The sequence below is a fragment of the Brassica rapa genome, chromosome A05, assembly GCF_000309985.2.
Source record: "Brassica rapa cultivar Chiifu-401-42 chromosome A05, CAAS_Brap_v3.01, whole genome shotgun sequence".
Classification (NCBI taxonomy): Eukaryota; Viridiplantae; Streptophyta; class Magnoliopsida; order Brassicales; family Brassicaceae; genus Brassica; species Brassica rapa.
The window spans coordinates 7,223,061-7,235,264 of record NC_024799.2 but is presented as its reverse complement, the minus strand read 5'-3'; the positions used below and the strand labels follow the sequence as shown (position 1 = coordinate 7,235,264).

Below are 12,204 nucleotides of genomic sequence, written 5' to 3'. Positions count from 1 at the left end.
TACTTTATTCAAGATATGAACCCGATGATGCTGTCTTCTATGCTTCCTACTCACATCAACGGTTGCATTTATAGGAATTCCCATATCAATATAGTTTCCTTCCCTCAGCATATCCTGAAGACAACCCAGTGGCGACCAAGCTTCATGCAAGAAAGATGTTTTCCTACCATTTCTTATATCTACTCGGTACAAGCTCTTACCAATATCTCTACACTTGAGAATTTTTTTCCATATCCACCTTTTCTAATAAGGTATATATTTATCCAATTAACCCATACCAAATTAGAAGAGAGAATCCTCCATATTAGCTTCAGACAACTTACCAGGTTTATTTCTTTTAATGATTGCATCCCCAAACCTCCTTCCTGCTTCATCTTACGTACATCCTTCCATGCTATTTTCACTTTCCTACCATTTAGATCAGGACCTGACCATAAGAAACCTATAAACGCCAAACCCTAAAAAATTGCCACTAAAATACTATCTATACTATTAAAAGGGAAGGAGTCCCAAAATATCTACTTATGAAAGGTTGTTAGACCTATTCACTAGATTTAACTATTTTTTTGGTCTCACCCTATATTTCTCTAACTATACAATAATCAATTACCTTATATTTTTCTAACTATAAAATAATCAATGCTCTTATTTATTACTCAACTTATTATGATATACCAAAGATTTATACATCAATATTATTAATTCAGAATCATTGGTATATTTTGCCCCTATTTTTTCTTGGAATATTACTTTTGTACCACTATACCTATTTAAAAAAAAACAGATTATTTTATAACTGATTTAATAATCATACAACCCATGATCATTTTTCTTTAACAACAAATAAAAACATGATGCAAGTACGGTTAACAGAAAGTTAAAAACATGATACCATTCGACGGTCAAAACATATTAACTTCCAATTACGATTAGAAAAATACTTCACAATACAACAAAAAGCTTAATTATATTTCAAAATTATAGCTTTTTCTTTGAAAACTTTCCTAGATTGTTTTTGTGATGAAAATATTTTACAACTGGGTTTATTAGGGGAAAGGTTTTGTATAAATATTTTCTCAGGAAATTATAGCATTTTAGAATGTTTTTTATGTTTAAATAAAATATTTTATTTATTTTTAACATTTATAGTTAACTCAACTATACTCAACTAATAATTTTATTTCTAAAACTCAAAAATTTAATCTTAAAATAGTCATTATAAAACCTGTAAACTAGAATGTATAACATAAAAACAATGTAGTTTATTCAATTTTATATCTTGGTAAAATTTATATGAGAAATTTAATCAAATTTTGAAAAATATTATCATGTTATTTTATATTTTTACCATGTCATCTGGTATAGATTCACGAGTTAATAGGAGTTTTAGATTTTAAAAGATTTTAAATAATGGATTTTTAATTAAATTGAAACTAGATTATATACAGTGACTGCGTTTACTGGTTTGACTGTAGATACCACTTATTGGTATTTTGGTTCCTTTAGAAAATTAGACTGAATGTTGAGGACTTATTAAGATATTTTTTTAAAATATTTGAAAAAATGTTTGAGTAATTTGTGTTTATTGAATAATTCAGCTTATAAATAGTATATTTAAGATATTTGGTTATTTAGAAATTACATATAATTAATATTTATAGATATATAATTTGTATTTTAAAATTCAGGTATATATTTATCTTGGTTCTAGAGATATATGATGTGTTCGGTTATTTATAAATTTTGGTTCAGGTTTGGTTTCATTTTTTCAATTTGGTATGGATTGATTATTCGGTTCCGAACAATATGGCCAAACTTATAAACTATCTTATATAAAAGTTTATATTAAAAATTATTAAATTCAAAAAATAAATCCGCGCTTTCTAAGCGCGGGTCAAAATCTAGTTACTTGGTTATTTCACATCTTTTCGTTCTTGTAATCCTTAAAACATTTTTTAATACAACATAAGCCAGTATCGTAACGCAATGAGTTTTTTTTTCTTCAAATGAAATTACAGTAAAAGCATTGTTCCTCAGGCACATCGAATCAGTGATGTGCAGACATGTAGTCGATGGTTTTACTTTGATTCAGGTGATAATTCAGAATACTTAACGTGTGGTGGTTTTACGGTAAGGCAAATTATCCAATAAGATCCTTTCACGTGTTCGGTTTAAGATCCTTTCACGTGTTCGGTTTACGTATCCAGCTCAGCCTGACTTTTTAAAAAAAAATTGGGCTTTAAAACGAGTCACATGATTAATGTGGTTTCTTTCAGGGCCGGCTGAGTAGGAGAACAAGCGGTGCGACCATCCCGGATCCAACCGTGTCATCTCGTATATTAATAGTTAAGGGGCTAAATTTTTTTATAAATCTATATTTTTATATAAAAAATTATAAATACAATAAATAAAATTGAAAAAAATTCAAAATTATTTGATATGTATATAGTTGTATTTTCATCATAAAATATGCAAAATATTACTAATTAAATTTTAAAAATATTTTAAATATTATCTGAATATAAATCGTAAAAAATTAAAAACATTTTTTATTCTAGAGCCCATACATGTGTCAAGCCGGTCCTGATTTCTTTTTATTTCTTATCAATGAAACGACACTTTATTTAAAGACACGGTCACAAGGATTAAGAGAACAAACAAGTTTGCAAAGTTGTGGATTCTTAAGAAACGGACCAAATGTAGTAACGTTTAATAAATAGATAAACCCGTTCTTGAAACTTTCGATGATGATTCAAGAAGAAGCCTGTCCCAGCAGAGCTTGAATATCTTTCTGCACAAAAAAAAAAGACCGGTTACAAGATTGTGCATTATGTGTGAACACACATGAAAATATGATGATTCCGGTTTAGGTGGGAACAGGGGTGGTACGTACCTCGAACTGAAGAGGAGACGTTCTGGGAGAATATCTCTGGGAGACTTTGCCGTCAGGAGAAACCAAGAACTTTGTGAAGTTCCATTTGATTGCGTCAATTAGCAATCCTCCTTTCTCTGCTTTCAAGTATTTGTATAACGGGGCCGTGTTCTTCCCGTTCACATCTACCTACATTGCCGTCAAGTATTTCTCTTTTATAATATATAACCAATCTTTTTAACTACTAGTAAATAAATAATTGCAATTTTAACTGGATGTGAAGGTTGTGGGATTGCAGGTTGATAATTTCGATTAGAGTGTGATTAGTAGAGGTTGTACATACTTAAATTTGATAAATAAAAAGTTTAAGTACCTTGTCAAAGATGGGGAACTCAGCTTTGAACCTTGTGCAGACAGTTTGCTGAATCTCTTCATTGTTTCCTGGTTCTTGTCCCAAAAACTGATTGCATGGGAACGCTAATATCTCCAACCCTAAATATTTTTGTCCAGTTTTTAAAATTATATTTCACAAATAAAATATGAAAACCAGATTTTGTATATATGTATGGTAACAGACCTTGTTCCTTGTATTTTTCGTACAGAACATTGAGTTCCTTGTAGTTCGCATCCGTCAGTCCACTGCAATAATTAAAAATTAGCTTAGTTTCAGCTTTTCAAAAGTTCTGTTATTAATATGAATGAATTAATCAAATATTACTATTCTTGTTCTTACATAAACAAATTACATATTATGGTAAACCGTAACTGCAAAAGCAGGGTCTGGTACCAATCATCAACCAAACCGAGTTGATTAAATACTAGCATTACAAAATCTTCTGTGTTTCAAATTTCATTACTATCTTGTGAAATTAGAGGAACCATAATAACGCTTAAAAGAGTATTTTTTTAATTAGTGTGAAAATAAATGAAAGGGTATCTTTTACCATTCTTTGACCAAAAAAAGGATATTTACCATTTGGAGGCAACGTTTACAATCAGAAGAGTTTTGCCTTTGAATTGGCTCAAACTCACATCGTTACCTGAGATATCCTGCGATGGTTCAACAAACAAAACATAAACACATATGTATTATCTTCCTTAAGCAAACCACTGGAAGATCCATTGGATCAAAATGAAAGTCTTCTCTTCTTCTTCTTGAGTCTTTTACTTTGTTTATATGAATCAAGAATCAAAAATGATGCATGAAGAAAAACCTTACCTTGACGGTGAAGTCGTAGATAGACTTTGGAGATTCATCCGCCATTTTCTGGCCTCTCTCTATCTCTTTCTGAGTTTTTTTTTGTTTTGAAGAAAGAGAAGAAATATATACTATCAAGATAAAATTTTCGTATATTTATAATATATGGTAGAGAAATGTGCATGAACGAGATGCTCTAAATCAGGAATCTCTTTTGACGAATGGAGGTGGGGTAGGAATCAGTGGTACCATATTGATTGTTTCCAATTTTATTTTATATTTCTTTTTCTTTCATTAAATTATTCGGTACATGAACACAAATATATTGTTCAGATTAAAGTATATATTTATTCTACTCAGACAAAAAGGAATACATAATTCTTTTTGAAGTTTAGTAATAGGAAAAAAATTTCGCAAGACTTTCAAATTGTTACCTGTATGTCACAACCGGCGTTATATTTTTAGCGAAAAATATTTTTACTCTCATCATTCCAGTTATTATCATACCAATCAGGTTAAAAACTTTCCATCCATTTTGTAGCTAGTAACTGTTTAACCAGAGTAAAATTGATTATATGAGGAAAAACTAGAGTTATGCTGGAAATGACACTTTTTTTTTTAATATTATTTTATTCCACTAATGTTCCTCTCAATTCTTTCATATTAATTACTTCCAATTACTCTTGTTGTTACCAATCACACTTATTATATCTAATTTTATAAGGAAAACAAATCTTTACTAGTATAATATAATTCGCTATCAATTATGGACTTTGACCAGATTTTTCTCTATTATAGTCTATTCAAAGAGCTAAGAGCATGATTAATGTTCTAACTTCTAAGATCCTTGGATGTTAAGAAAACATATACTCCCTCCGTTCGATTATACTTGACGTTTTTCAATTTTCACACAGTTTAAAAAGCTCTGCATAATACCTTTTATAACCTTTATTTAATGATACGTATGATTGTTGTTAGTCAAGTGTTGTTATTGATCATTATTTAATGAAAGGACAATATAAGTCATTTTAAACTAAAAGCTACCTAGATAACTACAAACGTCATTTATTTAGGTAAAAGAAAAAATTCTAAAACGTCATCTAAAGAAAAACAGAGGGAGTATAGAACTTTAATTTTTAGCTGTGCATTTTTTTTGTTTCATTCGCTATAGAATAAACAAAAGGTCATTGGAAAGATACGTATTTTATTTAGTTTTTTTTTTAACTTGAACTAAACCCAAGAATTGAAAAGATATTTACTAGATTTAATCGAGGAAATCCATTGTATAAAAATCCATGATTACAACACAAGACATGTATAAAAAAGTCCACACATCAAAATTTGATATGAGAACCAAAACAATTCTCGAAAGCTATTTTTATTGGTAAAATGTTAAGTTACAATTCTCAGCTAACAATCAGACTTGAAAGTTTCAGTCTTGTTAGGTCGTATCAAGTAGTTGGACCGACTTAATAGACATTTGGAGTACAATTAACTATACAACGCGATGTAAACTTTTAAATATATAGTCTTTGTTCATTATAAAAAGAGAGACTTACATAAAAAGACACATTGTGAGTTTTGTTTACTCTATAAGACACAAAGCAACTTTGACACACTTTTTTCTGCCAGCTGTCTTTATTGAGACGGAAATAACCTTGGTTATTACTAAAGAGAAATATACTTATTTTAAGGAAGCAAACCGAAAAAGAACCAGTTACCTTGTAATTGCAATAAAGGATAAAGCAATAAAACAAAAAATTAGATATATGAGTTTATGAGAATATATCGTGAACGTCAGATCATTTTGAAGAAAGCAAATCCAACGATCCGGAGATGTGTTGATTTGTGGGCGAGTTTTTGTGGACGAATTCTCATGGACAAGGTTTCTCGTAGACAATTTGTGGACACCATATATGTGGACAAACAAATTGGTAGACAAGAGAAGCGTTGATAACATGATTTTATCGAATGTTATAGAAAATAATTGCCTTCTTTGTCTGTCTAAGAAAAAATGAGAATTGTTTATTAACTTCTTGTATACTCGATTTAGATATTTATAAATTGAATAAAGAAGAAATTTTTTTGTGAATCAATGAATTATGGATCTAATTCGTCATTTAGTAAAATTTCTCTATAAAATCATTCATCATTCATCATTATCATGAAACAACGATTAAGCTTTTCTGTGGACACAATTCAGTGGTCGAACACACTTCTGTGGACACAGTTTATGTGGATGTGAAAATGTTACAAAATTTTCTGTGGACACCGTATCTACCACCACCTTTTCCACCTCATGTCTTCCACCTCATATTCACATCCACCACCACAACATCCACCAACACGGCATCCACCACCACTTCCTCCTCCTCGCATCTTCCACCTTTGTATCCACATCCACCACAACAGCATCCACAGCCACGACATCCACCACCACATCCTCCTCCTCACGTCTTCCACCTCCGTATCAACATCCACCACCATAGCATCCACCATCACGGCATCCATAATCACCACCAGCTCTTCATCCTCACGTCTTCCACCTCTGTATCCACATCCACCACAACGGCATCCACCACCACCTCCTCCTCTCGAGTAGCCACCTCCACCACTGTTTTTACCCTCATGAACCAAGATAAAAAATCAGACAAGAAATTAACTTTCCATATATGAATCTGTTAGATATATCTATGAAATTAGGAACATAGAGTTATGATTGAGAATGGATTGGAGTTTCTGAATTCATGGTGTGACTCACCAATGGTCGAGTATGAAGAGTTGGCGGAACAGTTTCAGATCGAATAAAAGCTAGAAGTGGAGACATAAAGCTTCAACAAAGTGATGGAGATGTCGAATTTGAGAAAGTGGATTAGGGTTCGGATCGATCTGTAGTTTTAGTAGAAGTTGGTAAAGAGCCAAAATTAGGGTTCATATCTGGGGGTAATCGATTTTGAAAAGGGGATCTGTCTTATAAAAGTGAAAAAGATTTTATTATATTTCGAAATTTTTTTTTTCCTCACTAGTTTCTAATCGTTATAATGAAAATGAGAAAATCGGTTGGTTCAGTTTCTTGGTTTACGATCTAGTTAGACACTTATCCAATAGTTATTCTTTACATAGATAAGGGGTAGTTATGACAATTTACTAAGAGAAAGTGTCTACTTGGGCCAAAGTGTCTATGAGAGTAATTCATAACTTGGAATGTGTCTCTGAGAGTAAATTTCTCTTATAAAAAGAAAAGATAAAGTTACTTTTACGTAACGCAACAGAAGTTAGCGGTTGGTCGATTCACAGATATGGTGTGAATTTAATGTCTTGCATATCTCCCTCCCTATCTCTCTTCCACAATTATATACTATATGAATTATTTATGCTTACGTATATGTTATTTTCCTACCTTAAACATTCATCCATGACCAATGTAAATTCTCTGAAGTCTGAATAATTGTAACCTTTTAAAAAACAACTTGATTAATTCCACATTGTGTATAGTTGACATAATCCTACCATATGCAAATAAACTTGTCTTGCAAGTGAAGTGAAAAGCAACTGTTTGATGAGTAGCAGCTAAGAATGTGAAGATGTTCTTCACAAAAAAAGCCGTCAATGATATTGCAATGATCTACAACCAGTTCTCATTCCAGTTTTCAGTTTATTCCGTGAAACTAATCCGTTCTCGACTGAAACAGCTTCCTGAAAATGAATACCTTCAGACTTCTGCTAAACAAATAAACAGAATGATCTGCCATGGAAAAGATGTTCCACACACCATTCATATCCTTGATGGGCTTGATAAGAAATGAGCAGCAAAATTCAGGTTTGGTGTATGATTTAGCCGTTTAGGAGTTAGCACCCAACTTTGAGAAACTTAATTGGTTCTGACGATAAGAAACAGAACCAGTTTTGCACTTATTAAGTTTTTTAGCTAGTCCATTGTATACATCAAAACTGAAGGTTTTCATTTTATCACATATGGATGTAAAGATGGATGCCATTGCAGATAATATAGTACTGCAATACAATATCAGAAAAATCAAGAACCAGTAAAACAAGGGAGAAAGAGCCAAAACTGTAAGGGATTTTTTTTGTATTTGACCTAGTTTGTATTCTATTATAGAGCTCATATTATTTCTTCAACACATAGCTGGAATAGAAGAGGTTGAGAAATGTAGACCTCATCAATCACACCAAATTAGACAAAGTGAAAATTCTCAAACATCTTTTTTTTTTGAATTATACAGAGGTATCCTGGCCCCACAGAAGTGATTCAGATTAGTCACGTGTTGCCACGTGTCGGTCCTCTGTCTCTGGCGATGCCGAAATGTTAATTCCCCAGTGACCGGGATTCGAACCCAGGTGGCGGTACTAACAACTGTAAACCGTTTACCACTAGAGCTAGAAGCCCCGGTTTTAAATTTCTCAAACATCAAGAGAACAAACAATGCAAATGAATTATATTTAAGAGTCTGATCATCATCTGGCTTCTCAAATTTATGTACTCCAGAAAAATCTATCAAAATCCGAGGAAGCTCCATAAGTTATATTTTCAACATAGTAAGTTAGTACTTAGTTGATGAGTGATCAAATTTGTCTTCCTGCTTAGAATGCAAGTAAAGATTCAAGAACTAATAAACTAGACCAAAGCAACCACACCTAACATAAGCAAAAGCAGGTCGGGTACCCAAGCTGGAGAAGCCCATCTTGCGATCTTTTATTTTAATGACAAATATTTCAGCCTAGATTGCTAAGGTCTCTGAAGCTGCAAAAATATATTTTACTACAATTTTTATAATCTGGAGTATGTGGTGTACCAAGATCTAGCCGACTAATTTTACTGGACTAATTTTACTGGCGCTAGATAGATTTGGTTGCTCACAATGAGATTTAGATATCCATGTCACATAGCCATACAAACATGTAAATCTAAGATTTCAAACTCTAAATGTTTACCAATTTTCAAATCCGCCATACCACTCGTGATTTTTTAAATATTTTATTACATTTTTAATCAGTTAAAACCGTTTATTTCTATTAGTTTGCAGCTTTGTAAATTTAAAACTCGCTCGAAACCAGTTTATAAGCAATGTTGCATAGAACTGTATGTATATAGTAAATTTGTCACATATATTTCAAGTATAAAATAATGTTAATAGAAAAAAGTTAATTGTAAACAAGTTAATAATGTTAGACAAGTTAATTAAACAAGTTAATTCTGGAACCAATCAGAAATCTTCCACTTTTTTTTTTAAGAAACAGTTAGCATTATTTAAGATTTTCATCTTCATAAGGAAAATAATCAATAATGTATTTGAATAATTTTGGTTGTAGCCGGAGATTAAAGAAATATCATTTGTTTGAATAATGTGGTTGTAGCCAAAAATTTAGCAAAAAGTCCAATGACCAAGGCGTCAAGTATTTTTGCAGATTTGTAACGTTTGAGCCAACGGTTAAGATCGAATCTATTGCGTAGATCTTCCCGTGTAAAAACGGCGCGTTAGTCGATTTCCCACACCTAACAGTTTGATTCAACGGTTAAGATCAGATCAATGGTATAACGGCGTGTAAGATCGACGGTTGCTATTCAATTTTCCTTTTTTGATTTTTCGGCAAATGATTCAACGGTTCAGATCGAACTAATGACAAATCCTCTGAGTAAGATCGACGGCCGTTATTCAATTTCCTCTTTTTGATGTTCCCGTAATTTCCTTTTTTTTTGAACTAGTAGTGTATAGTATATAGTTTCCTTTTCATTAATATCATATCCGCTATTTAAACAACTCCAAAAGTTTCCTTTCTCTCTCAACGAATCAAAGATTCACTCTCTAATTAGGGTTTTGTTTGCAGCGAAGTAAAGTACGATGGGGTCAATGGAGTTTGTGAAACCCTTAGGCAAAGGTTCGTATGGTTCAGTCAATCTCATCAAGCTCACTAAACCAGACGGCTCGAAGCCACACTACCACGCCGTGAAAAGCTCGTTCGCGCATGACTTCGACTCTCTATACAACGAGTTTCAGATTCTATCTAAGCTCAGAGATTGTCCCGGGATCGTGCGAACCTTTGGTACATCTCTGTCGAGAGGAGTCAGTGATCAAGGAATAAGAGTTTACGGCATGTCGATGGAGTACGCAGCTGGTGGAAGTTTAACTTCTTTGATTGAAAAAAGGTTGTTGACGGACACGATGATCAGAGACTTCACTCGTATGATTCTTGAAGGACTCGTATCTGTTCATGCTAACGGATACGTCCACTGCGATCTCAAACCGGACAATATTCTTGTGTTTCCACGTGATGATGTTGGTGTAACGAAAGAAGTTTCGTATGAGTTGAAGCTTTCTGATTTTGGGATGTCGACAGAAGCTGGAGAGGGGTCGGTGTTTTGGGAGTTTGATTCTCCCTACTTGGGAACGCCTCTTTACATGTCTCCTGAGTCTGTTCACTACGGCGTCGCGGAGAAGTCGTTAGACTTGTGGTCGTTAGGTTGCGTTGTGTTGGAGATGTACACTGGAAAGTCTCCGTGGCATTTGCAAGATTCTGAGGAGATTTTGCGTCATCTGTTGGATGGGAAGGCGCCAGAGATTCCAGAGTCTGTTCCTTGGGAGGCAAGGCTGTTTCTACAAACGTGTTTTGCAAGAAATCCTGTGGAGAGAGGAAGCGCGTTGGGCTTGTTGAAGCATCCGTTTCTTCTTTCTGATGAGAAGAGAGTGATGGTTACCGGCGCCGGAGGTAGAAGAATGTCGGTGGCGGTGGTACTGAAGTCTAAGGATAGTGTGAAGAAGCCACTAAGATTGAAGATTATTCCACCAAAGCCGCCACAGTTTAAGAAAGTTGAGAATAGACCCTTGAGGTTGAAGATTATACCTCCCAAACCACCAGGATGCAATCTCGTTTCTGTTCAGTAGAGTGTGTCAGTGTATACTGTCGTCTTTGTAGTTGGTGTAGATCAAGTTAACACACAGTTGTGAAAATTGCACAGAGGAAACATCAAGGAGAAGCCAAGACCAGTGAGACCGAGTTTGGTTCTTCTGTTAGCATTGCCACTTGGGAGAACCATCTCGTTAGTCGTTACTTTTGTTATTTTTCAGTTCTCCTATTTAAATATGATGTCTCTGCTTTGTTTATATTTGGTTCTATAGAACCTAACTTTGTAACAACACTTGGAGAATTTATGTTAATGAGTTTTCTATTTCTGTTCTCTTTTCATTGTCAAACAAGATCTCAAAAGTCTAAAGTGTTTCCATGTGTACAAAGCTTGATTAAAGAAGCAGCTGTTTTATGAATAGCCAAGGATGTGTGGATGTTCTTCCTAGAAACAGAGTTCCATGATGTTGCAGTGATCCACAACCTCTTCTCCTTCCCGTTTCAGTTTCTTCCCTGAAACTTACTCCATTTTCGACTGCAACAGCTTCCTGGAAAATGAATATTATCAGACAAATGTTTAACAAATGAACCAAAACTTGTCTAATCATCATATTTTTATTGTCCAATCATTATATTTTTATTTGTTTACCACATCTGAAATTGTAGAAACAGACTCTGCTTACACACAAAAGCAGTGGTTAAAAATATCTATACTATTATTTGCAAAGTAAATTTTTGGAATCGAGCTCTCACGTTGAAAGTTAGAGCGGTTAATATCTTTACTACCCTTAATGAATAAAATATATAAATAAATTAAAAAATAAAAACGAAATTTTAATTGATTTGGTTAGATAATTGATTAATATTACTAATAGTAAGAATTATCCAAAATCTGAAAATATAATTTAATAAAGAGATAATTTTTGTATATATTGTATTGTTATCTGAAAAAAGAGATAATTTTTGTATATATTGTATTGTTATCTGAAAAAGTTTTTTAGTAAAAAGTTAAAAACATAAATTACATAACTAAATATTAATCAAATAAAAATTTTAATTATATAATTAAAAATAGAATATTGAATTATCCAAAATTAAAAAATATAATTAAAAAAAAAGATAACTTATATATATATATATTGCATTGTTATCTGAAAAAGTATTTTAGTAAAAAGTTAAAAACATAAATTATATAATTAAATATTAATCAAATAAAATAAATTTTTGGAATCGAGCTCTCACGTTAAAAGTTAAAGTGGTTAATATCGTTTAT

At 32.6% G+C, this 12,204-nt stretch overlaps 2 protein-coding genes across 3 annotated transcripts; one reads left to right on the top strand and one right to left on the bottom strand.

Annotated features, from left to right (window-relative positions):
* Window positions 1-2,526: 2,526 nt before the first annotated feature.
* On the bottom strand, window positions 2,527-4,300 carry LOC103867865 (probable glutathione peroxidase 2). Its single transcript, XM_009145946.2, has 6 exons — window positions 4,092-4,300; window positions 3,846-3,922; window positions 3,450-3,511; window positions 3,246-3,364; window positions 2,894-3,061; window positions 2,527-2,791 (listed from the first exon to the last, which is right to left on the bottom strand). Exons 1-6 carry the CDS (start codon window positions 4,134-4,136, stop codon window positions 2,753-2,755), a joined length of 510 nt encoding a protein of 169 aa, XP_009144194.1. The 5' UTR covers window positions 4,137-4,300; the 3' UTR covers window positions 2,527-2,752.
* Window positions 4,301-4,539: 239 nt separating this feature from the next.
* On the top strand, window positions 4,540-11,826 carry LOC108871923 (mitogen-activated protein kinase kinase kinase 17-like). 2 transcript variants are annotated; one of them, XM_033291788.1, is made up of 3 exons: window positions 4,540-7,890; window positions 8,074-8,144; window positions 8,315-11,826. In XM_033291788.1, exon 3 carries the CDS (start codon window positions 9,932-9,934, stop codon window positions 10,970-10,972), a length of 1,041 nt encoding a protein of 346 aa, XP_033147679.1. In that variant the 5' UTR covers window positions 4,540-7,890; window positions 8,074-8,144; window positions 8,315-9,931; the 3' UTR covers window positions 10,973-11,826. The 2 variants fall into 2 exon arrangements, with proteins under 2 accessions (XP_033147679.1, XP_033147678.1); XM_033291787.1 differs by having other exon boundaries at window positions 8,074-11,826.
* Window positions 11,827-12,204: the final 378 nt, after the last annotated feature.

Excerpts from the sequence above, each read along its gene's own strand:
- LOC103867865 (XM_009145946.2), bottom strand. The coding sequence starts at position 4,136 with ATGGCGGATGAATCTCCAAAGTCTATCTACGACTTCACCGTCAAG. Across the intron at positions 3,923-4,091 it reads TCTACGACTTCACCGTCAAG|GATATCTCAGGTAACGATGT; the intron begins GTAAGGTTTTTC and ends GAACCATCGCAG. Across the intron at positions 3,365-3,449 it reads CGAAAAATACAAGGAACAAG|GGTTGGAGATATTAGCGTTC; the intron begins GTCTGTTACCAT and ends AAAAATATTTAG.
- LOC108871923 (XM_033291788.1), top strand. The coding sequence starts at position 9,932 with ATGGGGTCAATGGAGTTTGTGAAACCCTTAGGCAAAGGTTCGTATGGT.